This window comes from Choristoneura fumiferana, chromosome 27, assembly GCF_025370935.1.
Source record: "Choristoneura fumiferana chromosome 27, NRCan_CFum_1, whole genome shotgun sequence".
NCBI classification, from domain to species: domain Eukaryota; kingdom Metazoa; phylum Arthropoda; class Insecta; order Lepidoptera; family Tortricidae; genus Choristoneura; species Choristoneura fumiferana.
In genome coordinates, this window is record NC_133498.1 from 9,186,709 (window position 1) to 9,214,355 (window position 27,647).

Consider the following 27,647-nt stretch of genomic DNA (forward strand, 5'->3'; position numbering starts at 1 on the left):
AGTGTTTTATAAGAGCTGAAGGTTTTTTTATAAGATAACTCGCGTCCTCCGACGCTTACAAGTAAAAAAATGCTGGGTATGTACTTTGGAATTTGTTTAGACCTAGAACCTGTGACGTTTTGGAGTACTTAAATGTCTCTAACCACTACACCGTATCATGACATGACCGTAATTGGAACGTATCCGGCACGGAATGTAACGCGACACAGACTACAGTCGAGTTCATAAACCTGTGAGCAAACATTGTATCAAAAATATCTGAACACGCTTCTACGCCGTTAACAATAGAGTCGTGTTCAGATACTTGTGATCAAATTTGTGCTCACAAGTTTATGAATGCGACTGTACAACATGCCAACGCGGTGTCATATCCTGAAGAAGCCCTTTGCCTGACTAAGGTCATGTTCTAGGTTAGTCATTTCTGAGTAGATCATGTTCTACGTAAGTCATTTTATGAGTTTTTGACGCTCCGTACATGGCACGCGACCATGTGCAACAAGACCTTAATAACTAATAATCCGTTTTGATTCTGATTTTTTAATAATAAAAAAAAAAATCCTCCTTCCTCTAACTCAAAATTGAACCCTTTCTTCCAGGAAAACTCCTCCTCCTAACAACCCTAGCCCTAACCCAGGGTAGGCATGTAGAAGTCGAGCTAGAAGGCACGAAGGTGGCGAGCGACCTTTGCCCAGAAGAGGGCCACCACCTCATCCCCCCACGAATACGACTGCACCAAGTTTTACTACTGCGAGTACGGGAAGAAATGGGACGCCCCGAGGGATTGCAGCCCTGGGACTGAGTTCTCGTATGAACTGCAGGTAAATCAGTGCCAAAAGCATCAAGTCAAATGAACTAAAACAATTAGGTACTTTGCTCACCCGCGACCTTATGATAGCTACGTTCATGCAAGAAATGTGTTCATACAGTTCCTCCACCCTGTACACTGTAAGAACACACTGTAAGAACACACTGTAAGAACACACTGTAAGAACACACACAAATTGCCTATTAAATTGCACAGACCCATCTATCACCACCATGAACTACACTGACGCGCTTAGAACTCAAACAGAGCTCATCTTTAAAGAAACACCACCGTTCACCATTTTACCATGCACCAAGTCAAGTCAAAATATATTTATTCATTTTAGGCTAGATATAACAAGCACTTTACCTTTTTTTACCTACCTTTATTATCTTTTATTGAATAAAATTATGACGGTATATTTCATACTCGGTCGATAAAGCAGTACCTACCTATACTGAGCAAGCAAAAATAGACCCTAAGATGGTCAACCTTTTCATTCCGCGACTGTATGGTGGTTATATTTTTAGGAACGAATTATGTTGTGGTGACGCATCCGATGTTTGATTACAGGTCTGTGTCCACCCATCTGGAGCTAACTGCAACTTGCCCGGTACGCCTCCGCCAGCGACGGAGCAGCCTGCGACTGAGGCTCCGGAACCACCCACTAACGCCCCGACTGATGCCCCAACTGAGCTCCCAACTGAACCGCCTACTGAGCCCCCCACTGAGCCTCCCACGGAACCGCCAACTGAGCCCCCAACGGAGCCACCTACCGAGACCCCAACTGAGCCACCTACCGAGCCCCAACTGAGGCCCTCAACAGAGCCACCTACCGAGACCCCAACTGAGCCACCTACCGAGACCCCAACTGAGCCACCTACCGAGCCCCCAACTGAGCCACCTACCGAGCCCCCAACTGAGCCCCCAACGGAGCCACCTACCGAGCCCCCAACTGAGCCACCTACCGATACCCCAACTGAGCCACCTACCGAGCCCCAACTGAGCCACCTACCGATACCCCAACTGAGCACCTACGAGCCCCCAACTGAGCCACCTACCGGCCCCCAACTGAGCCACCTACCGATACCCCAACTGAGGCACCTACCGAGCCCCCAACTTGAGCCACCTACCGAGCACCCAACTGAGCCACCAACACCAACTCAGCCACCGACTGAGCCTCCTACTGAGACCCCAGAGCCAACAACTGAAGCACCAACTGAGACCCCGCACCTATAACCACTCCTACCGAGGCGCCAAGCAGCCCCCGCACCTATAACCCTACCCACGGAGAAGCCAGAATTGGAGCTGCTACCCAACGGTTGTCCAGCAGATTTTGAGGAATACCTCCTGTTGCCCCACGAAACGCAGTGCAACAAGTTCTACTACTGTCTCTTCGGTGAAAAAGTGGAGCGAGTGTGCTCTCCGGGGACACACTTCAATCCTGCTATACTGGTATGCCAATGATTTATTATACAGGTATAGGACTATGACCTCTACGCCTATTGCTCGTGCGTCTTTATATGTCTAAAGAAAAACAGAAAAGTTTAGTAGCTTCTGAGATAAGATGGTTGAGGAATAGTCAATCTTTATTCTATACTAGCTTTTTCTCGCGGCTTCGCCTATGAAGTAAAAGTAGCCTATGTCATTCTCTGGCCCATAAACTATCTCTATGCCAAAAATCACGTCCATCCGTCGCTCCCTTTTGACGTGAAAGTATGGATTCTTAACTAACTAAAACATTTTTTTAAAACAACTACTTTCAAGCTCGCTCTGCTCTAACAACACTTACTGAGTAATAATTTATGATATTCTGATTCACGGGTAGGTATATTTGGGCTACCGTTTTTCCTCGGATATTGTACCTAAGTTAACGTATTAATTGGGCATTATCCCATAAGTGCGACCCCGAGTGTGCGATGTACGATTGTGCGACATTTCTATTGAACGACAGTGCATTTCTGCGAAGTGCCAGTGTGCGATGTATTACTGCTCGACAGTACAAATGTACGACAGTACGTATCTATGTGCGAAGTTAAATTGTACGCAAAAGGAACTGCTACAAAAAAGTAGGCTAGGTTAGGTTAGAACTGCGACCCTTGCACAAAAGGAACTGCTAAGAACCAAAAAGTAACCTAGGTTATATATAACTGGGATCATTACTATTGCACAGCCGTGCATCGCTTGCCCATATTTCGCTCGTAAGATGCCTCGGACAAATACCATGTCGCACAGCCGTACATCGCTTGATCATACTTCGCACAAAGAATGGTTCGGACAAATGACGTGTCGCACAGTCGTGCGTCGCCTAATCGTTCGTCGCACAAACGACACTCCGACCAAACGCGTGTCGCATTCTAGTGTAAACCCCTCTCCAAGCGGCCAAAAGAGGCCGATGGAGATTGGAGAAGGGTCGCGAAGGCAGCAAACGCAGTGGTGGGCTACCTCTTGACCACGGCCACTCTGCCAAGAGCGTCCGATTTAGAAGAGATTTGTTAATTTTTCATGGCTTTATTTTTAATAAAACTGACCCTGATTGACCCCTATCTCACCTGATGAAAAGTGGAGATGCGGCCAAATGTATAATTCATCTTGAAGAGCCCTAGGTTGTATTTTTATCAGCAAATGCAGACGATGGGCGTGAATTCCTTTCCATTAGCTTTTTTTTACTTAACTGAGCTTTTTTTCTCTATTACTAACTAAACTATATAAAAACAAAATTCTTGACTCACTCACTCACTCGCATCAATGCACAGTTTAAGCCCTTGAAACAAGATAGTTGAAGTTCGCATATAAAAAATTAAGCAAACCGCTTGCAGACTAATGGGATATTAACTAAGAGTACATAAAGGTGAAGACGCTCCCCCCCTCCTGGAAGGCCGTTGGTTAGATGGTTGGTTATTCTTTAACTTTTTCTACATCCAGGTCTGCGATTGGCCAGAGAACGTAGGCTGTGTCAACGGGGACTCCACCGAAGAGCTATCTTTCGAAGTAGACTCTGAGGGCAGCGGTGAACCTGACATCGGTGACGACTCCTCGGAAGTTCTCCCCAACGGATGCCCCGCTGATTTCAACATCCACCAACTGCTTCCTCATGAGAACGACTGCAGTAAATTCTACTACTGCGTATACGGAGAGACTGTTGTGAGACAGTGTGGACCTAATACTGTGTTTAATCCCGAGCTCCAGGTAAATATTGTCTATTACTATAGGTGAAAAACTTAAGGGAAGGACCTGTTGTACGTAAGAGTAGTAGTGCACAGATTTGATATGGAGCTTAAGTCGCTTTTCTAATTTGGAACGTCAAATTCGCTTATGCAGACTCGTTACTTCCTTTACTTAAGTTTTTCACCTATAACTATCTCCAAAAATTCGTTTGTTACTATCCCGCCGAAACTAAGAAATTTTTAGGAATAGAAACTATTCTATGCCCATAATAGGGTCTCAAATTATAGCTCCATACCAAAATTCGGGAAGACGAGAATCACTTTGGCTGTATAATATTAGATACAAAGTGTGGATGGATGACTATGATAAACATTCACTGTTGGCACAGGTCTTCTCTTAGAATGCAAGCTTTGGGTCCTGCGCGGACCCGTGAAGATTGGGCACCATATACATCATTTTTTGCTTCTGGAAGATGTAATTTGGCCATATTAAATTAAGCGCCGACCTTCACGATCGCATTCGCTGTCTCCTTCTGTACTCATCCTATACAGTGTGACGGAAAGAACTAGTGCAATCTTCTGCTTGAGAAGCCATTGGTCGAACCCAGAGACTTAACTCTAGAATCGCTCCAATAGGTTGCTTGGAGTTAACTCCTCGGAGTTGTTGGATTTACCCATCTTTACTCTAGATCTAAGCCGTGGTGGCCGAGTGGTTTCTATGGCCTCTCAAGCAGAGGATCATGGGTTCAAACCCCGGCTTGCACCTCTTGAATTTTTCGGAATTCATGTGCGACATTACATTTGAAATTTAACACGAGCTTAGCGGTGAAGGAAAACATCTTGAGGAAACCTGCACAACCTGCGAAGCAATTCAATGGTGAGTGTGAAGTTCCCAATCCGCACTGGGCCCGCGTGAGAACTACGGCCCAAGCCCTCTCATTCCGAGAGAAGGCCTGTGCCCAGCAGTGGGACGTATGTAGGCTGGGATGACTCTAGACCTAGCTAGTAAAATCACTATGCTACCACGGTTATGCAATGAAAACACAAGGGATATCTTATCTTAGTTCTTGATTCAATGGAGACATTGTCCATCACATTATTTGGATTTTTGGTCCAAATAATACATTAAAATCTTTCCAATGACATCGAAAATACAAACTGAGACATGGATGCACAGAATAACCAGAAAAAGAGACCAGCGCTGGGAATCGAACCCAGGTCCTCAGCAATCCGTGCTGCGTGCTATAACCCCTACACCACCGCTGGACAGGAATCTAGACACGAATTTTTCCTATACATACATATCTCAGGTTGCTTATTTCTACTACGCTACTTATGCAGCAGCGCTAGCGCCATCTATGTGTGTGTGCATCCATGTCTCAGTTTGTATTTTCGATATGGTTTCACGGGATACCCGTAAAAGTAACAGGAGTTGAAATAAAAAATGCAAAAAGACTCCAAAAACCATTCATAATTTCCAATGACAATCAATCATTAATTGGATTAAAGAAATTCATCGACATTAGTTAATTTATCGCAAATTGGATTTCCTGAGATAGTACGGATTGTGAATGTTAGGATAAGCGTATCAGGCAAATTTGATGCAAGGTTAACTTGAATTCGCAAGACCTTTGATAAAGACAATAGTAGATTGATAACCGAGGGTGGAAAGTGACCCATTTCACCCGAGATATTTCTGGCGCTCGAACAAAGTGAGAGCGCCAATAGTTCGAGGGGAAATGGGTAATTTCACCCGAGTTAGACACTCTACTTTTCATTTCGACTGTGAGGAAAGTAAAATACTACAAAAAAATTAGAATAATAATAAATTGAATTTACTTATATCCAACCTCCACCGGTACCTTTTCGACCTGGCCACTTGCCACGGCCGACTATAAAAAAAAAACGAGTTGGTCACGACCAAGGAGCTTATATACAAAAATGGAGGTTGAACGCCGAACAAAGAAGTTTGACTTTTATTATTTATTTATTATATTCCATCTCTTTCTTTCACACTTAACGAATTACTTCCATCTCTTTCTTAACCTAACTAAAGAAAGAGATGGAATATGTTCGTGACGTAATGTAGATCAAATTTCTTGTTTCAAACGGATGTTCGGCGTTCAACCTCCAGTGTTGTATATAAGCTCCTTGGTCACGACGTGCATCTAGATGGCCATGCCGAAACGTGAAAAAAGTGTGACGTAACTCAATTATCTTCGACTCCGTGGCTAATCGAAAAAAAAAACACTTTCCACCCTAGAGATGAAAACGCAATTTTCCACCCGGCTATCTGCCCATGGAAATTAAACTTTCCGAACAGGAGAGATGAAAAGAAATATATATTTCCAGGTATGCTACTGGATAATGCTACGGATAAACATTTTGTTTAAACCATGCAATACATCACGATACGTACGATTGCTCAACGAAATCTAAGGCTTTTATAACCAAATAGTTTCTCGCGTGCGCTTTTATTAAGGTGCCGATAAACGTGGGCATAAAAAGCCGTGGTGGCCTAGTGGTTTGACCTATCGCCTCTCAAGCAGAGGGTCGTGGGCTCTGAGTTTAAAGAAATTCATGTGCGGAATTTGAAATTTACCACGAGCTTTGCGGTGGAGGAAAACATCGTGAGGAAACCTGCACAACCTGCGAAGCGATTCAATAGTGCGTGCGAAGTTCCGAATCCGCACTGGGCCAAGCCCTCTTGTTCTGAGAGGAGGCCTGTGCCCAGCAGTGGGACGTATATAAGCTGGGATGATGATGATGATGATAAGTAGATAAAATTTTGTATGGAGATAGTCTAAACTCTGGGGAAGGACGTGGGACCGTTTTTTCCAGCAAAATTACATAGCTTCCGTGGGGTAGCGATAAACGAATTGTTCCCAAACGAAGTCGGAAATAGCTAAACTTGGTTTGGATATGTATTTAACTAAATGTAAACAAACTGCAGCTGCCAAATTTAACACATTGAAGGATACGTCTTAAATCGAGTTTAGCTGGACATGTTTCGGGCTATTTCGTAGCCCTTCTTCTCAGTCGAGTTTGAGTTTCCTTCCGAGTCGCGTGCTCCTGAGAAGAAGGGCTACGAGATAGCCCGAAACATGATGAGCTAAACTCGGTTTAAGACGTGAGTTATCCGTTACAATATCATTTAATATGAGTGAGTCTCACGGTAGTTTCATGTTCAAAACATTGAAGGATTTTAATCATTTTACTTATCTATCATTGTAATACAAACTAGACTAGTGTGTGTTCTCTGCAGAAATGTTGAGATAGTTTAACAGGGGAATTTCAATATTTAAGACACCAGTTGACGTTGTTTTGTTAACATTTAGTAAAATACCTATCCAACCAGTATAGTTACTCATCAGTGACGTAAAGTTTAAAGTTCACGGAACAAAATTTGACTTGAGTTGCAAAGGAAAAGGACAATGAGTTTTTCTTGTAGATATGCGACTGGCCTCATAACGTCGACTGTGCTAATGCTGGTAACGGCAGCAATGAAGATAATGATCATGATGAAGACAAAAGAGCAACAACCGTCAACAGTGAAGAAAGCGACATCCTAGATAATGGATGCCCGGTTGATTTCGATGTCCACCAATCGCTGCCTCATGAGAACGATTGTAGCAAGTATTACTACTGTGTCCATGGCAACAAAGTGGAGAGACCCTGTAATAATGGTCTACACTTCAACCCGGTTCTGCAGGTGAGTGTCTATATCTAATACGGTTGAAAACTCCTGAATTTGCCATGTCTTAATATTATTATGAAAATATAGATATGCAGACAGTGTTAGCAAAGAGAATACTTAAATCGGGTGAAAATTGGATTTATAGTGGTTTTTTGAAAAGTCTATATACCTGTCTCTTTCTCAAACGCTTTCCTCTATGCAGCAAGTATAGGTAGAGTCATTCACGATGACAACAATTATTACAATGTTATTAATGTCTAATTTTGACCAAATCACGCGTCTTCAATCAGGCATTGTATAGTTTTAATTTGTAAAGCATATACAAAATAGTCAAATACCGTATTATAACATGACCAAAAGTCGCATGAATTACGAAAAGTGCCTTTACTTCTAATAACTACAGTCGAGAAAAATTTAGCACGTACCTGAAACCTTTTCATAATCAAATGTCACTATGATTTCTTTGGCAAATGTATGGGATGTCAACATGACATTAGTAACACGAAGGTTTCACCCTGGTACGTGATACAGTTTCCTCGATCGACTGTACCTAAATATTTGAAGTTAGGTAATACTTCGATTATTAGGAACATAAGCCTTAGTTTTCTTACGTTCGGCCCAAAATATGTTCATCTAAAGCTTAGAGTACAAAAGTAACTGAACCCAGAGGAACTAAAGCAGTAACCGATGAATAAGACTGCTAATTTTGATGTTAAATAATAATATCATGGGACAAAAATTTACACTAATCGACCTAGTCCCATACTCAGTAAAGCTTGTATTATGGATACTAGGCGACGGATAAATATACTTATATAGTATAGATAAGTACATGACTTAAATACATAATAAACGTCCAAGGGCTATGGAGAGGGCTATGCTCGGGGTTTCTCTGCGGGATAGAATCAGAAATGATATCCGCAGTAGAACTAAGGTTACCGACATAGCCCGAAGAATTGCGAAACTGAAGTGGCAGTGGGCGGGGCACATTGCTTGCAGGACTGATGGCCGATGGGGTCAGAAGGTTCTGCGGACCGGGAGACGAGCTGTTGGTAGGCCTCCAACAAGATGGAGCGACGACCTGGTTAAGATCGCGGGATCGCGGTGGATCCGAAAAGCACAAGACCGGTCTGAGCTGGCCTTGGGGGAGGCATATGTCCAGCAGTGGACGTCTTTCGGCTGACATGATGATGATGCAACGTCCAAGACCCGAGAACAAACATTTAATTCGTATTATACATACAAATATTAGCCTCGGCCGGGAATCGACCTTGGTATAAAACTACGCACCTTAAGCTTCGTAGTCAGGTTTTCTAACCACTTGGCGATTCGGTCGATAAAGTTTAACAGATAGAATTTTTTTTTTAATTTAACGCGATATTAGGTTCATGTATTTAGATTATTGTTTGTGATATTTAATTTACATTAAAAATTAAAATTATATCCGATCCTTCGGATAAACGTATAAGTCATCGCGATAGAGTTATTGGTCTTGTTCACGAGAAAACACTACTATTTTACAGGTTTGCGACCGCCCAGAAGACGCAGGTTGCGTTATTGGTGGTGGCGGAAACAACAGCGGAGAAGGTGACAATGACAATAGCGAAGAAACTGAAGAACCTAACAACAGTGTCAGTGGAGAAGATAACAACAGCGGAGAAGACAGTGCTATTAGTGGAGAATATGGCAGTGGAGATGATAGTGAAAGTAACGAAGTTGAAGTAGAGTTGCTGCCTAACGGCTGCCCTGCTGACTTCAATATCCACCAACTGCTGCCACATGACACTGACTGCGCCAAGTTCTACTACTGCGTGCACGGAGAAAAAGTGGAGAGGGTGTGTGGACCTGGGACACACTTCAACCCTAGTCTGCAAGTAAGTACTTAATAAACTTTTTTTATCGAAAATACAAACTGAGACATGGATGCACAGAAAAACCAGAAAAAGAGACCAGCGCTGGGAATCGAACCCAGGTCCTCAGCAATCCGTGCTGCGTGCTATAACCCCTACACCACCGCTGGACAGGAATTTAGACACGAATTTTCCTATGTATACATATCTCAGGTTGCTTATTTCTACTACGCTACTTATGCAGCAGCACTAGCGACATCTATGTTTTCGCTCTCATCGAGAGACGTCACATTCTTTCGGAACCAACCGCTCACCCAGACAAGAGATGTCGCTACTAAGCAATCAAATTATGATTGGTTATTTGGAGTCTTTTTGTATTTTTATTTCAACTCCAAATTTCGTAAAAGTAACAAATTTGGAGTTGAAATAAAAAATACAAAAAGACTCCAAATAACCAATCATAAACTTTTTTTAGTTAAGAAAACGTATTGCTAGTAAAAAACAAATGATATTACATACAAATAGTATTGCATCCTTCTTGTCTGTGGGTACAATTTTTTTATAACTTATCTAAATGGTTTGCATGGTAGGCATGAGCAAGGCTTTCGATTTTGTATCACATGAAATGCTTTTAAAAAAATGTGAACTGTATGGAATCAGGGGCAAAGCAAATGATTGGTTGCGATGTTACTTGAGTGACAGAACACAGTTTGTTCAGGTGACTAGCAGAGAGGGAACAGAGATAGTGTTAACATTCTTTGCAACATGTCAGTAGATAACAATATTTAGCTGGTTTTAATACACTTTGAATAAAACAAATACAATGTCTGTATGAAACATGAGCATTTCATACATCTCAGTATAGTGCAGAAATCAACTTCAACTTCAACTTTTGCTTAATGGCAACCGGTCGCTTTAGGTTAGCAACTATTACTGCCAATGACACCTGACAGCAGCAGAGTATACATGTGTCTGACCGGTTAGTAAAGGTTTTTCTAAACGGGGGTTGTATTTTAGTAGCGAGTTTGTTGCGTTCCTGGAATAGACATACACATACACAAAACATAGAGACAGCACAAAACGCTTAGATATTAGGTACGTGCAGAAATCAAAGATATCTTCACTTTCACTCTTTTTTTCTTTACTTTTTAGTTACTGTATGCCATCTGACAATTTCATACAAAATTTCAAATACGAAGTGACAGCAACAAGGTAGTAAAGAATATCTTTGACAGACGAATGTCTGCACCAAAGTCTGCACACTAGAAAATGTTAAAAAATGCAGTCGAAAGATTTAGTAAAAGACAATCGACTACCATAATAATGTATGATTATAAGCCGACCAGCCAGTAGTAACAAGTAGGAATTACCTATAAACAATATCACTGTGGATTAGCAGAATCAAAAGTCACGATAAAACTACGCACGTTTCTATGTAATAATCAAAATTCTAAGAAGCTTAATTTCCTTTAATCCATCAGATAAGTTTTCAAGATAACAAGGATCTTGCGCATATAAAAACAATTGTAGAGAATAATTAATTGATCGATAAGTATATTGTCGGTGGCTTTGCACAAGGGCTATTATTTCGATCATTTCAACCGTCTCATTTTCGTGTTCACACTTTATGAATGGGCTGTAGAATTTGATGACATTTTAGATTTTTTTAGACGTCCTGTACTTCTAGTAGATTACCTGGAAACAGTCAGAATCATCTACCATTTCAACAAAAATGTGCCCAAGAAAATCAGACAGAATAAACTCTCGAATCAAATCCAAAACGAAAGTACAATGTGGATTGGTGCAAGTTTTATGCCATACAATGTTGTAAACTTTCGCGATTTTTTATGAAGCTATTATTAGGTGTATTTGGTGCTTATGGATTTCGTTAGTTGGTATCGTATCATCATGAAAAAGTATATACTATGAAATTAGGGCTATGTTTTTCTCTGACTTAAGATATTTAATTATTTTTCTCAAACATGACATGAAATATTGACGTTGTGTTACAAATAATAAGCCGAGAAGTATCGCGCTGCAGGCGCTGGGGCTCAGCTGCGTGCGCGCGGTCACTCTAGCGGCCTGCAAAGAGATTTCATACAACCTTGCAGGCCGCTGGCCGGCAATGCGACCGTCTTTTGTTTCGACGCGACACGCACAGCAACACCACAGCACGCACACCAGCAGCCACAGCACACAACAGGGCGACCAGACTAGCGTCCCGCCAGCTTCATTTCTTGTTTTTTTTTTATTTTATTTCTTGTAATGTTTGAGAAAAGCACTATACAAACCTCGGCCGGAACCTGGGGTTGCCGGCCTCGCATCCCTATCCGGCCTCGCTAGGCTCGGCCGTCTATATCTGCTTAGCCGGCAACCCCCTACTTCCCGGCCTCTACAGTAATGTACTATTTTATTTGCTCTAAAACGTAACTGACGACAGGAGTACTTGACGTTACTTTGAATCAGAATCTTGATATAAGACTTTATAATTAAGTGTTTACCCGCGGCGTCGCACACGTAAATCATTAGGTCCAGCAGCTGAATTGAAATTCCGGGATTTTTAAAAATTCCCGTGGGAATTCCCGAAACTTAAATCGTTGTTTTCATTGACGTTACATTAAAAACAATCATGGTCAAATTTCATGGCCATTAGCCCCGCGGTTGTTATTTCGAGATTTTATCCATATCCCGTGGGAACATCGTGATAAAAAGTAGGTTATGTGTTATTCCAGACGTCCAGCTAACTACATACCAAATTTCATGACACTAAGCTCAGCGGTTGTTATTTAAAAAAATTATCCCTAGCCCGTGGGAATATCAGAATAAAAAGTATTCTATGTTTTAATCCAGGTTATAAACAAATGTCATCCAAATCCGTTCAGCCGTTTCAGCGTGAAGAAGTAACAAACATGTCACTCACTCACAAACTTTCACATTTATGATATTAGTAGGATTATGTATTAAATTTTTATTGTCACCTGCTTTCAATAATCGTACATAACTAACTTGAGGCATAACTAAATAGAAATTAAAATCATGATGTCGATTTTAACTAAACTTGAATACGTTGACAATACAAGGACCCGATAGCCCAGAGGTTAGAGAAGATGACTACGAAGCTTGAGGTCTCGGGTTCGATCCCCGGCCGAGGCAGATATTTTTTTGTGAAAAATACGAATGTTTGTTCTCGAGTCTTGGGTGTTTAATACGTATTTAAGTCTGTATACATATAGCTATTTAAGTAGGTATGTTTATCTATTGCCCAGTAAGTACCCATAAAACAAGCTTTCTTTCTTTGGGACCAGGTCAATTGGTGTTAAATGTGCCGTGATATTTATTTATTATTTATTTATTGAAAACAGGTCTGTGACCACCCTGAAGACGCTGGATGCGCGAACGCAGGAAATAGTGGAGAAAACGGAAACAGCGGAGAAGGAGCCGATAGTGGAGAAGGTAACTATTATGTTATGATTGGTTATTTGGAGTCTTTTGTATTTTTTATTTCAACTCCAAATTTGTTACTTTTACGGGTATCCCGTGAAACCATATCGAAAATACAAACTGAGACATGGATGCACAGAAAAACCAGAAAAAGAGACCAGCGCTGGGAATCGAACCCAGGTCCTCAGCAATCCGTGCTGCGTGCTTTAACCCCTACACCACGCTGGACAGGAATTTAGACACGAATTTTTCCTACGCATACATATCTCAGGTTGCTTATTTCTACTACGCTACTTATGCAGCAGCACTAGCGACATCTATGTTTTTCGCTCTCAACGAGAGACGTCACATTCTATCGGAACCAACCGCTCACCCAGACAAGAGATGTCGCTACTAAGCAATCAAATTATGATTGGTTATTTGGAGTCTTTTTTGTATTTTTTATTTCAACTCCAAATTTGTTACTTTTACGGGTATCCGTGAAACCATATCGAAAATACAAACTGAGACATGGATGCACAGAAAAACCAGAAAAAGAGACCAGCGCTGGGAATCGAACCCAGGTCCTCAGCAATCCGTGCTGCGTGCTATTATTTTTAAAAATACAAAAAGACTCCAAATAACCAATCATAATTTGATTGCTTAGTAGCGACATCTCTTGTCTGGGTGAGCGGTTGGTTCCGATAGAATGTGACGTCTCTCGTTGAGAGCGAAAAACATAGATGTCGCTAGTGCTGCTGCATAAGTAGCTTAGTAGAAATAAGCAACCTGAGATATGTATGCGTAGGAAAAATTCGTGTCTAAATTCCTGTCCAGCGGTGGTGTAGGGGTTAAAGCACGCAGCACGGATTGCTGAGGACCTGGGTTCGATTCCCAGCGCTGGTCTCTTTTTCTGGTTTTTCTGTGCATCCATGTCTCAGTTTGTATTTTCGATATGGTTTCACGGGATACCCGTAAAAGTAACAAATTTGGAGTTGAAATAAAAAATACAAAAAGACTCCAAATAACCAATCATAATTTGATTGCTTAGTAGCGACATCTCTTGTCTGGGTGAGCGGTTGGTTCCGATAGAATGTGACGTCTCTCGTTGAGAGCGAAAAACATAGATGTCGCTAGTGCTGCTGCATAAGTAGCGTAGTAGAAATAAGCAACCTGAGATATGTATGCGTAGGAAAAATTCGTGTCTAAATTTCCTGTCCAGCGGTGGTGTAGGGGTTAAAGCACGCAGCACGGATTGCTGAGGACCTGGGTTCGATTCCCAGCGCTGGTCTCTTTTTCTGGTTTTTCTGTGCATCCATGTCTCAGTTTGTATTTTCGATATGGTTTCACGGGATACCCGTAAAAGTAACAAATTTGGAGTTGAAATAAAAAATACAAAAAGACTCCAAATAACCAATCATAATTTGATTGCTTAGTAGCGACATCTCTTGTCTGGGTGAGCGGTTGGTTCCGATAGAATGTGACGTCTCTCGTTGAGAGCGAAAAAAACATAGATGTCGCTAGTGCTGCTGCATAAGTAGCGTAGTAGAAATAAGCAACCTGAGATATGTATGCGTAGGAAAAATTCGTGTCTAAATTCCTGTCCAGCGGTGGTGTAGGGGTTAAAGCACGCAGCACGGATTGCTGAGGACCTGGGTTCGATTCCAGCGCTGGTCTCTTTTTCTGGTTTTTCTGTGCATCCATGTCTCAGTTTGTATTTTCGATATGGAACTATTATGTTAAGCGCCGGATTGCAACCACCATCTTGCTCGCTAATCCTGCCGTGAAGCAGCAGTGCTTGCACTGTTGTGTTTCGGCGTGGAGAGTAAGACAGCCGGTGAAATTACTGGCACTTGAGGTACCATCTTAGGCTTCTAGGTTGGCAACGCATCGGCAATACCCCTGGTGTTGCAGATGTTTATGGGCGGTGGTGATCTCTTACCACCAGGAGACCCACTTGCTCGATTGCCATCCAGTCGAATAAAAAAAAATTAATTGAGAAAAACTAAAAATTTAACAGTAAACTAGAGCACTGTGAGACTAAGATAGAATGCCTACAAAAAATAAACAAATTACATAAAATTTAAAAAGCCCAACGGAATACCACACCTTCCGGCCAGAAGTTGGAGCGCAGAAACAACTGCTGGTGCTTGTCTGAACATAAAACAACAATAAGTTACAACTATTAGAATACCCGGGACTTAGACAAAGAGTAATAATAAAACGGGCCAAGTGCGAGCCGGACTCGCGCACAAAGGGTTCCGTACCATCTATACAACATTCATTAGACATTAGCAAAAAACGGCATAAAAATCACGTGGTGAAAATGGTGGCAGTGAAGAAGCAGCAAGCAATGAAGGTAATTAAATATGTGATGACATCACGTGTGTGTCTGTGATGACATAAAGCGTCCAATATGCGTACGTTATGCCTTTTCTTAGAGCTTCGTAGCCCAAAAAGACGGAACCATAGTTCTCTCATTTATAAGCACTCGTATGTAAATCTAAATCCGTGCGCACCTGAAAGAGCTCGCAGGGTCCATGACTAGGGCCAAAAAAAATCAAAATCACTCGAATACACGAAAAAAAAAACTTTTTATCCATGACATTTATCTTTTACACACGTCCTAACTGAGTCTCTTCTTGTGAGTCCTCTCGTACTTTATAAAGAACCAAATGCCACTAAAAATTATCGCCGAAAGTGCTTTGTTGATTGCACATCGAATTTGACAGAGCCACAGTAATAAGAATATTTTCTACTTCTAAGGCAGCGGCGGAGACGAAAATGGCGTTCTAGACAACGGATGCCCTGCCGACTTCAACATCCACCAACTGCTGCCGCATGAGACTGACTGCGCCAAGTTCTACTACTGCGTGCATGGAGAGAAGATGCAGAGGGAGTGCAGCAGCGGGACACACTTCAATCCTGTGGAACAGGTTGGTTTCCACCAAGTTTTCATTATCATCAACAGCCGGAAGACGTCCACTGCTGAACAAAGGGCTCCCCCTTAGAACGCCACAATGAACGACAACTCGCCACTTGCATCCAAAACCCAAGCCAAGCCAAGCTCCATACGCCAAGTTTTACTTAGAAGCAAAATCTATGAATGCTTTTATTAATCGCTTGCGCCCGGAAAATTCGTTATCTCGTGGGAGTTTTGAAGATTCCTTATTCACTGTCTTCAACCACAGATATGTAAATGTATAATATATTATAAATATTATAATGTATTCTCTATCTGTCTCTATCTAATTAATTACCTCTTCGGACTAATCAATCAATTATGTTCATTTTATTCAGATATGTGACTGGCCACACAACGCCGGCTGCGCTAACGCTGGCAGTGGAGAAGGTAACGGTAGTGGAGAAAATGGTAACAGCGGAGAAGACAACGGCAGTGGAGAAAATGGCAACAGCGGAGAAGACGATAATAACAGCGGAGACGGTGGCAACGAGAATGGTGTTCTAGACAATGGATGCCCTGCTGACTTCAATGTTCATCAATTGCTGCCGCATGAGAGTGACTGCGCCAAGTTCTACTACTGCGTGCACGGAGAGAAGGTGCAGAGGGAGTGCGGGCCTGGGACACACTTCAACCCAGTTGAACAAGTGAGTACCTACACTCAAAAAAAAAGTCAAAAATAATTTATTTAGTTTACACCTACACATTTTTTTACAATCATACTCTTTATTAAAGAAAACATTATAGTAAGGTTACAACTAAATAAAAAAGTAAGTCGCACTCAAAGTAATCCCTCAGTTTCTTGCTTGAAAATTACATAAATCGTTTTTTTACAGATTTGCGACTGGCCCCACAACGCAGGGTGCGCTAACGGAGGCAGCGGTGAAGACTCCGGCAATAGCAACGAAGGTGGCGCCAGCGGAGAAGGTGACAACACCGAAGAAGTTGACAATGGCAACAGTGGAGAAGGCGAAAACACTGAGGAAGTTGACAATGGTAACAGTGGAGAAAACAACAATGTAAGCAGTGCTGAAAGCAACGAAGTTGAAGTAGAGTTGCTGCCTAACGGTTGCCCTGCTGATTTTGACATCCATCAATTGCTACCACATGAGTCTGACTGCACCAAATTCTACTACTGTGTGCACGGAGAGAAGCAAGAGAGAGAATGTAGAGATGATCTCTTCTTTAACCCGGCTATACAGGTAAATAACTGTACCTTATAGTTTCTAATGACACACGGTTAATTACAATAGAGCTTTCGATGTAGAGACGCAGCTGTATGCATCATAATCACTGGAGAATTTGTATGGGTGGAAATTCATCCAAACTACATGTCACTAGATCACCCGTGTGGTGTCGGGTTAGAATTAACCTCTCCATTTCTTCCGTGGATGTCGTAAGAGGCGACTGAGGATATAGGTTAAGGTATACCGTAGGCGACAGGTTAGCAACCTGTCACTATTGTACCGTTTTTGTCAAACTTAAAACCTAAAATTGCTGAAAGTGGCTCCGAAGCGGTAACGTTTCGTGTGCTCTGCCTACCTCATTTATGAATACAGGCGTGATGTTTGCGTGTGTGTGTGTACATATCACTAGAAGCGATTGAAATACCACTTGCAAGAACGAAAAATCCAATATCCAAACTCTTTAAACTAAACTTGTTTACATTCCAGGTTTGTGATTGGCCAGCTAACGTTAACTGCACCAATGCTAACAGCGGGGAATCTAACAACAATAGCGAAGAACCGATCAGTACTGAAGAAACTGGTAAGAATCCAACTAGGTAGTAACTATCGCATGTTATGTAGAAATGGGAACAATACAATACAATACAATACAATAACTCTTTATTGCACACCAATACAGTAAACAGTACAGAGAAAACAAGTATATACATAGAGATTTTCAAGGTAAGCAATAGGCGGCCTTATCGCTTCAGAGCGATCTCTTCCAGGCAACCTTTACAATGGACAGAAATAAGGAATACATTTTAGCAGGTGGTGCAATTTACAGTAGATTATAGCTGTATCAAGAATACATAAAACTAACACATACAATACACATACACAACAAATCTAAACAGATAGATAGGTAGATAGATACCATAACAACACATAAATAAGCTAACTATAACATTTATACGCAAGATGACAGGTAGTGCTCCCTAAGCATAGACCTAAAGATAGGCAAGGACTTTGCGCGCCTCAAGTCTATCGAAGAAACTTATAGAAGTGAGAATCCGTGCGATAGGGAATCTGCAAAAATGGGAGCTGTTAAGTTTAACTGGGAACAAACCATGTATGGAATCTAAAAAATAAAATCTGTTACAGAGAGTGCCAGCAGTGAAGACAACGACGGTATTCTAGAGAATGGATGCCCAGCTGACTTTGATGTGCACCTGCTCCTGCCTCACCCTTACTACTGCGACAGATTCTTCTACTGCGTCAACGGAGCCAAGGTGGAGAGGGAATGTGGACCTGGAACACACTTCAATCCTAAGCTGCAGGTTAGTTTAGCTTACCACCTTATCATCATCGCAAGACGTCTATTGAATAAAAGCCCTCTTAGATAGAATGTGTTATAAACGTACGAGTATTCGTGACTGTCCCAATAGTTGGCATCTGTAATCTTATGCCATTAACAATAGAGATGACAGCAGGGTGTCGTTTATTGGGGATTAGCATGTTGAGGACTAGGTTATAGTGTTCCGTTAGCTCGCACGAAACGGTTTGCTTCATCTTTTATAATGCGAACTGCTAAGGAATGGAATTGCTATGTCCTTAAACAGGGTTGTACTTAGACCTAAGGTGACATGTACAAAGTGCAATGATGAAATAAATAAATAAATAATTTTTAATTTAGGTATATGAAACTAAAAAACAACCAAGATCTACAAACTTAAAAATGTATAATTGTATAGTAATGCATGAACAATAGAAGGTACATAGTAAGCGAACCATTATTCGCACTGTTGCTATTTCATTTCTTTGCAATCGAAGTGAAAAGCAGTGCAGTGCTCGAGTTTTGAGCATTAAATAAATTTCCCCCTCGACGTATCTATTCACCCTCGCCGTACCGACTCGTGTAAAACGGCTCGTTTTATGCTCTTGTTGTACAATCTACTATACTTTACACTAAACACGATACACACCTACACATTATGAATAAAAAATAAATATAAATAAAAAGAATAAGAAAGAAAGAATAAAAGAAAGAAAAATGGTTTATTTCCGGCTCCAACAGTACCACCACCAAACCCTTAATTTAACAAGTTAAACAATAGAGCTATAAAATACAACAAAATACATCGTTCGGTACAATAATATACGATTACTTCCACATGCTACATGAGTTTTCTATTGCTTTATGAGTTGGAGTCAACTCTTCACTAATTTATTTATTTACTCATATTTATTTATTTATATTCAGGATAACAACACCCAAAAGTGTAATACAAGTAACATACAACATGGTTACATCATAAAAGGCAATAATGTTTACAGGTCTGTGACCACCCCTCCAACGTGAACTGCGTCGGCGGCGCTGGAAGTGTCATCCCCTCCTCTGAAGAATCCGCGAGCAGCGAGGTAGACCCAGAAGGCATCCTCCCCAACGGCTGCCCTGCTGACTTCAACATCCACCAACTGCTGCCGCATGAGACTGATTGCGCCAAATTCTACTACTGCGTGCATGGAGAGAAGGTGGAGAGGGATTGTGGACCGAACACGCATTTCAACCCTGTTGAACAGGTTAGAGACAGATATCATGTGTTTGCAGACAGCTATGAATTAAGGGCTTCCTTCAAAGGCCGGCAACAGACCAGTGACTCTATTTGAGCTGTTGGTACTAAAGAACAGTCAGTGGTGATCATTTTCCATTAGATGACCAAAGCTCGTTTGCCTCGCTCTAATAATAAATAAATATATGTATAAAATCCGCTAGGACATGAAATTCCTAGGCATATCATAAAACGCGCCGCCATTTGATGATTTGGCAGCTAACGCCGCTGTAGTGACTTCTACGCCATCTAGTTGTCATTGTCACACAGAACAACTGCAACATCCTACATAGCATCGCACTATCGAAGTTGCTCAACTCTGACGCTAATACAACTTCCAACGCATGTCCCAATGGATCGAATTGTATCCGAGATACAAAACAGGACAGGTCACTAAAATTATAACAAAACTCACTTAAACAACTTACAACTTACAACAACAACAACAACAACAACAACTACAACTGACAACTTAGGGATCTTTAAAAAACGAGCCTATCAATTCCTTAAAGGGTCGGCAACGCACCTGTGATTCCCCTCGTGTTGCAGGTGTCCATGGGCGACGGTGACCGCTCTCCATCAGGTGACCCGTCTGCTCGTTTGCCCCTCTTTTTATATAAAAAAAAAAAAAAAAAAACAGCTTATTATTTAGCATATCTAAAACACATAATTAACTTTTCAGGTGTGCGACCATCCAGAAAACGCTGGATGCGCCAACGCAGGTAACAGTGAAGAAACTGATCCCAACCCAGGTAGCGAAGAAGCTAACCCCAACCCTGGCAGTGAAGAATCTAACCCTAATCCAGGCAGCGAAGAAACTAACCCCAACCCAGGTAGCGAAGAAACTAACCCCAACCCAGGCAGCGAAGAAACTAACCCTAATCCAGGCAGTGAAAGCGATGAAACTAGCGTAGAAGCGCCAGAAGGCAGTGGTAGCGCTGAGAATGGCAGCGATGAGAACGCAGTAGTACCATCAGACAAATGCAAATCTTCCTGCAACATTGGCGCTTGGGCTCACGAGCACGATTGTGATAAGTTCTGGCGTTGCGACGGTGACAATGCAGCTCTAGGTACATGCTCTGAAGGCTTACATTTCAATGTGAATACGCAGACATGTGACTTTATTTGCAATGCTGGATGCGTCAGGGAGGATATCCAAAGTACGCCTGAGCACGATGGATTGAAGCTGTTCTTACCTTGGGACAAGGTTGATAAGACCATCAGGCGTTTATATCTCACTGGACAGAAATAGGAAACGTATAACATTTAAATTACTAATAAATAACTCCGTCTTAAGTTTTTAATTCAATTTACATCCGTGACCTGATTTTGATAGACTACAAGGAAGGATTTGAGAAATCAGATTCAATAGTCGAAATAATCAGAAATCATGCATGAGAACGAAATAATTAATGGCGAAAACGATACGGGCTTTTTGAAGTCGGCTGATAAAAATGTTTTTCGTCATATTGCAAATATAATTCTAACTCTACGAACAAATAATAAGTCTTATTATTTGTTCGTAGATCTAATAGCTGTATTATAATATTGTCTGTTACTGTCATAAATCATTTTTGATATTGTTTTGTTTTTAAACATCTTTGTTTGTTTTATATTGTTACCTATATTTGTATACGTTGAGAAAATAAAAAAGTTTGGAATTGTGATATTTTATTTATTTTTTAAATAGCACCTTTTTTCTACAAATATAAAATATACAACCATTTTAGCATAACTGCCTCGTAATAAATATAATGGACTTATAAACTAGAATAATGGTATAATCCGAGTACAAGAACAATATCATTTTGTACTATTATCTTATCTAAAACAATAAAGTTTCAAATAATTTATTGAATCAGGCGTTACTTTGCGGAGGTCCATATCAATGAACTAAAATAATTTCCTTGCTCACCCGCGACCTTACGATAGCTAAGCTTATGCAAAATATGCGTGTATGTGTGGAGGTGGAGGAACTGCATGAACACGCATATTTTGCATAAGCTTAGCTATCGTAAGGTCGCGGGTGAGCAAGGAAATTATTTTAGTTCTTTAATAAAGTTTCATTTAAACTTGTCAGATATTGAACATAAAATTATACACTGGACAAGGTTCCATTACGAGTCATACATTGTATGTTTAATTAGTGGTCAAGTAGCAAGACATGTAAATTGCTATTTGTTTTTGAAAAAAAAAACTGAGACGTGTTCCTTGCGGCGCATTCTTCTTGGTCAAAATGGTCTATCTTATCAAAATAAAGAGCTATGTAAAAAAGCCTTTTGCGACCAGACCGCAAAATAGACTTTTGATTTTTAAAATTATTTATTGAGAAATGATTATATTGTATCTATGGGAAGCCGTGCCATGGTGGCCTAGTGGTTTGGTCTAGCAGAGGATCGTGGGTTCAAACCCCGGCACGCACCTCTGAGTTTTTCAATTTTCATGTGCGAAATAACATTTGAAATTTACCACGAGCTTTACGGTGAAGGAAAATATCGTGAGGAAAACTGCACAACCTGCGGAGCAATTCAATGCGTGGTCCGCGTGGGAACTACGGCCCAAGCTCTCTCATTCTGAGAGGAGGCTTGTGCCCAGCAGTTAACAAATAGTTAACACTTAACAGACTGACCAACTGCGGACCCCTGATACACATGCTACGGACCCCTAAGGGGTGGACCCCACTTTAAGAAACCCTGGGGTAGAGCATAGAGAGTATATAAGTGTAGAGGATAGGAGGACGGGTAGGAAATGGAGTGTAAAGGTCATGGGTTAAGAGTGGGGTGTAGGAGGTAGCGGTTAAAGACAGGGGATAAAAGGTAGGGAGTAAGCCATTTTTAGAATCTGCTTACATGAAAGCGGAGCGGTGATTTTTAACATTAGTTGTAATACCCAATCTCACCCTGCCCCCTTGTAATGTCACTACTATCAAAAAATACAAAAAGATTCCAAAAAAACAATCTTAATTTGATTGCTTAGTAACGATATCTCTTGTCCGGGTGAGCGGTTAGTTCCGATGGAGTGCCGAAAAGTTTCTCGATGAGGGCTACGGCATAGATGTCGCTAGTGTCGCTGCTTAAGTGGCTAAATAAGAAACAACACAAGCTGAGATATGAGGTGCATAGGAGAAATTCGTGTCTGTATCGTTGTCCAGCGGTGGTGTAGCGGTATAGCACACGGCACGGAATGCCGAGGACCTGGGTTCGATTCCCAGCGCTGGTCTTATTTTTCTGGTTTTTCTGTGCATCTATGTTTCAGTTTGTATTTTCGATATAGGTTTTACGGGATGACCGTAAAAGTAACAAAAAATTTGGAATTGAAATAAAAAATACAAAAAGATTCCAAAAAAACAATCTTCACTACTTCACTACTACTATCAATATACACTGTGCTCTAGTTCTATGAGAAATGAACTATAACTGGTTCTCGATGAAATTGTAACATCTCAGAGACAGTTTAGTTTGTTCCAAAAAGTATTATAAAGTAATATAAAATATGTTATGTTCATTTCCTACTTTATTTCAACTAAATATTGAATCCATACTAATATACAAATATTGTACACATCTAAAACGCAAAATAGTAAAGTACCTACAAAAAGTCCAGTAACAGTTCTTCGAAAATCATCACAATTACAATGATTCAAACACGATAAAAATTATAGGCCTTGACTGGACATAATATGTAGATTGTTATGGTTAGATAAATAGGTTAGGTTATATTTTTTAGTACTGCATTAGGGCCTAAGGCTTAAACTACACAGATAAATAAGCTCCGCCCAGCGGAGTTCTGTCGACTTTGTCACGTTATATCTAAGCTTTAGCTAAAGTCAACTGAACGAAATACAAATGTCGTTAGGATTTTCATGTATACCTACTACTAGTTTTGTACATTAGATATTTTAAGCGTGGATCAACTGAACATCGGACATGTATCTTCAGGAATTTTATACATCATAAATTTTGATTTTCTCAGTTTTGTCTTTAGGAATATCGTACTTAGTATATTACATAATAAATATAAATAAATACATATAAATATTTACAAATGCGAAAGTGTGTGTGTTTGTATGTTTGTCCGTCTTTCACATCGAAACGAGCCACGGCTCGACGTGATTTGGCATAGAGATAGTTTATGGGCCAGAGAGTGACATAGGCTACTTTTTATCCCGGAAAAATGCACAGTTCCCGAGGGAACAGCGCGCGATAACCGAATTAAACGCGGGCGAAGCCTCGGGCAAAGGCTAGTATTATTAATATCACAACCGAGACTTACTCGTAATCATGTCAATTTGTGTATTTACGAATAGACAGGCCCTGTACTACGAAATGCAAAATTCGAACTTCTTATCTTGCCGTCCTGCTGACGCTTACATTATTAAATACGAGAGAGAGAGGGACGGTACGATACGAACTTCGATTTTCGAGTTTCGAAACGCCCAGGTAATTTTAGCATTGTACTGTCGTGATTAAGTGCCGTCTAATTATAACATAACTATTAAATAATAAAAAAAGTATCAAACTAAATTTGGTTTACGATGTTTTCATTTACAAACTATCTAATATCCAAGACTAAAACTATTTATAAACTAAACTATGTTACAAAATAAAAACGTCATCCAAATTTTCTGCCCCAGGCATTGACCCCAAGACACTGGCAGCATTACCTCTCTGGACTGTTATTCCTAATCTTTGCGAGAGGTAAGTGCCAGCCCTGGGGTCACCTGAGGCCAAAACCAGACGAGTAGATAGGTCCTTGATAATTTTTTTTGTGTAACTATAAGAATCTCGATTAATAATGATTATACAGTAAATCTTGGATAAAACGCGGCATTAAGTATCGTTACGTAACAGTTGTATAAACTACTATAATAAAAATACGAGAGTAACCCCCCAGATGCGCTACTCTGTATCGTGTCAAATTATTGTACATAATACATTGCTTGAAAAAAAAAAAAACTGCGATTACTAAGTACTTACCAGTAGGTAATGCTACTGTAGGAACTAGGCTGTATACCGCTGGCAGGTGGTAAAACTGACCACCTGGCAGGTTAGATTGACAGCGGTATATATGAACAGAGATTACTCCCGATAGCCTAAGCGGCTGGGACCATTTATGTAAATCTGTTTATAAGTACTACCAAGTTCTAAAATAAAATATAATTAATTAATGATTGAAGAAGTTATTTATTTTTCATAACAGTTTAAAGTCACGCGCGTTGATCCCCAGTACCTAAGCTCTCACCAAGTTACAGTCCCCACACTACACTTAAAATTTATTGCAATATCACTTCACAGTCACAGCACTAAAACCAACGGTTACTGTGTTATTTGTTTTGATATAAAAAATGCACGTTGAAAAAAAAATGTTTTTTGAGTATTAAATAGTTGTACACATTTTATAAAAAATATAATTTTACGTATTTTTTTCTTAAATACTGACTCTTTTAAATTGGTAAATAAATATTTTTTAACATTATCCTTACTTAGCTAAATATAATGATAAAATTATTTTCATACAGTATTTGGTCCCATAAAATTTCATAAATTTTGTTTGTTCTTTTTTCAGTCATTAATTTTGGCTGTCCGCGCATTCATTGGCTTCCATTACCTGAAAGTTAAAAATTAAAATTAATTAAAGCTGAAACAGCCTTCTGGGTACAACCGGACAAATGGTCGTTGTATGTGTTAGTTTTATGTATTCTTGATATAGTTGTATTCTTGTTGAGACCTTAGGGCCCTGGTCAGCCGACATGAAGTTTTTTATAAAGGCCCTGTCGTCGGGGACCCAAGAGCTGGCGCGTACTTATCCCAGCGGATCTCACTTGCGATCCAAAGGGGTAATGCGGCCAGCGTCATGGGAACCCTGCCACAGGCAGATCTTTTAGACGGGGTATTCTTTTTATAATTTTCATTGTTATAGTTAGTTAAGCTATCTTAGGTTAGTTCTTTTTTATGTATGTAAACTCATAATTGTACAAGGTTAGTTAACATTGTTTTTAAATAAAGTTGTTTTCTTGATATTGCTCCAATCTACTGTAAATTGCACCACCTGCTAAAATTTATTCCTTATTTTTGTCCATTGTAAAGGTTGCCTGGAAGAGATCGCTCTGAAGCGATAAGGCCGCCTATTGCTTACCTTAGAATATCTCTATGTATATACCTGTGTTTTTTGTATTGCTTACTGTGTTGGTGTGCAATAAAGAGTTATTGTATTGTATTGTATTGTGGTGCTGGTCGGGTGCCAGATGGCTCCAATGAGTTGTGACCTTTAGGGGCTGTTTCACCATCCATTGATTAGTGTTAACTGGCGGTTAAGTGTGATGCTGCCTCTATTTGTTTTGTTCGAATAGACGGAGACGGCATCACATTTAACCGTCAGTTAACACTAATCAATGGATGGTGAAACAGCCCCTTAAAGTAAGATATCAGCGATGGTTCTCATAAACTTACCCTTTTAACTTTCTTCCCGTTGATCGACCAGAACGTGGTCTTCACGGTGGTAGGCTTTCCGGTCCGCGCGTCGAACACCCGGCAGCTGTCGAAAGGGGGGCAGTAGAGGTGGAGGGATACTGCCGAGTCCGCGTGGGAGGGGTTCTCCACGCGGTGAAGGCCGAGAGCGTCTGGGAAAAATGGAGAATGTGACTATGAATATGTTTTAGATCAGTTAGTTTAGTTTTATTTGATTTATTATTCAATTTATTATTCAATTTTTTTAATTTTTTTTTTATTTGATTTATCTTAGGCCTCTAGGTTGGCAACGCGTCTGCAATACCCCTGGTGTTGCAGATGTTTATGGGCGGTGGTGATCTCTTACCATCAGGAGACCCATTTGCTCGTTTGCCATCCAGTCAAATAAAAAATAAAATAAAAAATACAGTGAAAATTTGAATGTCATACAAAATTAGAGTTTTAAGCTCAGAAATACGAACTTAACGCGCATGAGAAGTGTGTGTACAGTCAAGGGCAAAGATATCGACACGGCAAAAGTTACTAAAATATGTATACACGACTTTATGCACTTAACATTAAGGCCGTGTATACATATTTTTGCAACTTTGGCCGTGTCGATATCTTTGCCCTTGTCTGTACCACACAAAACCAAATCTACCTTTAAAAAAATACCTCTTACCATTAATATAGCACACGTCGTTAACTTCCAGCCTAGTTCTTCCAATTTCCTTCATGTTCTGAGCGTCGTAGTCGCCATCGCCGCCATCTTGTCTGTCCGCCATTTTGTCGTAGCAAGTTTTGTTTATTAATTTCTTCAAAACTTCCGGCTGCACGTTGTCTGGCCAGTCGTATCTGTAATTTACAATGTTTTTTTAAAAAAAAATATTTATCTCAACAAAAAAATACATTAAATTTATGATAAATACTTCGCCAAACTGCAAAACAGTTTGTTGGCGAATACTACACTCCTTATTTTTAACATTATGTTTCTATACCTATACTCACTATACTATTAATTCAATTACATCATGTAGTTTATTAGGTATACGAGTATTATATGTTTAACTTAGTTTAATGATAGTTATTTATTTTCTTCAAGGAAATCCACTTCTTCACTCTGTTTCAGGGAAAAGTTTATTGAATACTTTTACTTGATACTTTCGCGATGCAAAATTCGATGTTAGTATATACTGCATGGCCCTCTTGTTCTGAGAGGAGGCCTGTGCCCAGCAGTGGGACGTATATAGGCTGGGATGATGATATACTGCATGGGCATAGTAAAAAAACAATCAGCAAAGAAATCAACATTGCAAGTGAAACAAAAGCTTGTGAAACGTAAGTCTAAGATGAGTGTCTAAGTACTTTGTGTTTACACCTAATGCCCTTTGTGTCTAAAAATAAGAAAGCCTTTAAATTATCGGCTTCTGATAAGTAGTTTTCCATTTCTCAGAACAAAACAAACACACGTTGGACGACGCGAGATAGGTGATGTACGTGGAATTTGCCAATCTTCCATCAA

General features: G+C 40.4%; 2 protein-coding genes across 2 annotated transcripts; one reads left to right on the plus strand and one right to left on the minus strand.

The window, feature by feature from the left end:
* The first annotated feature begins 432 nt into the window (after nt 1-432).
* LOC141443254 (uncharacterized) lies at nt 433-21,346 on the plus strand. The gene is made up of 15 exons (XM_074108463.1): nt 433-441; nt 660-818; nt 1,379-1,905; nt 2,044-2,260; nt 3,731-3,994; nt 7,424-7,684; nt 9,193-9,543; nt 12,882-12,972; nt 15,706-15,875; nt 16,240-16,548; nt 16,738-17,103; nt 17,575-17,668; nt 18,232-18,407; nt 19,405-19,650; nt 20,362-21,346. Exons 1-15 carry the CDS (start codon nt 433-435, stop codon nt 20,929-20,931), a joined length of 3,810 nt encoding a protein of 1,269 aa, XP_073964564.1. The 3' UTR covers nt 20,932-21,346.
* A 293-nt stretch (nt 21,347-21,639) lies between these two features.
* On the minus strand, nt 21,640-26,977 carry LOC141443550 (cysteine dioxygenase type 1-like). Its single transcript, XM_074108857.1, has 3 exons — nt 26,808-26,977; nt 26,129-26,298; nt 21,640-25,286 (listed from the first exon to the last, which is right to left on the minus strand). Exons 1-3 carry the CDS (start codon nt 26,908-26,910, stop codon nt 25,248-25,250), a joined length of 312 nt encoding a protein of 103 aa, XP_073964958.1. The 5' UTR covers nt 26,911-26,977; the 3' UTR covers nt 21,640-25,247.
* Between the last annotated feature and the right edge of the window lie 670 nt (nt 26,978-27,647).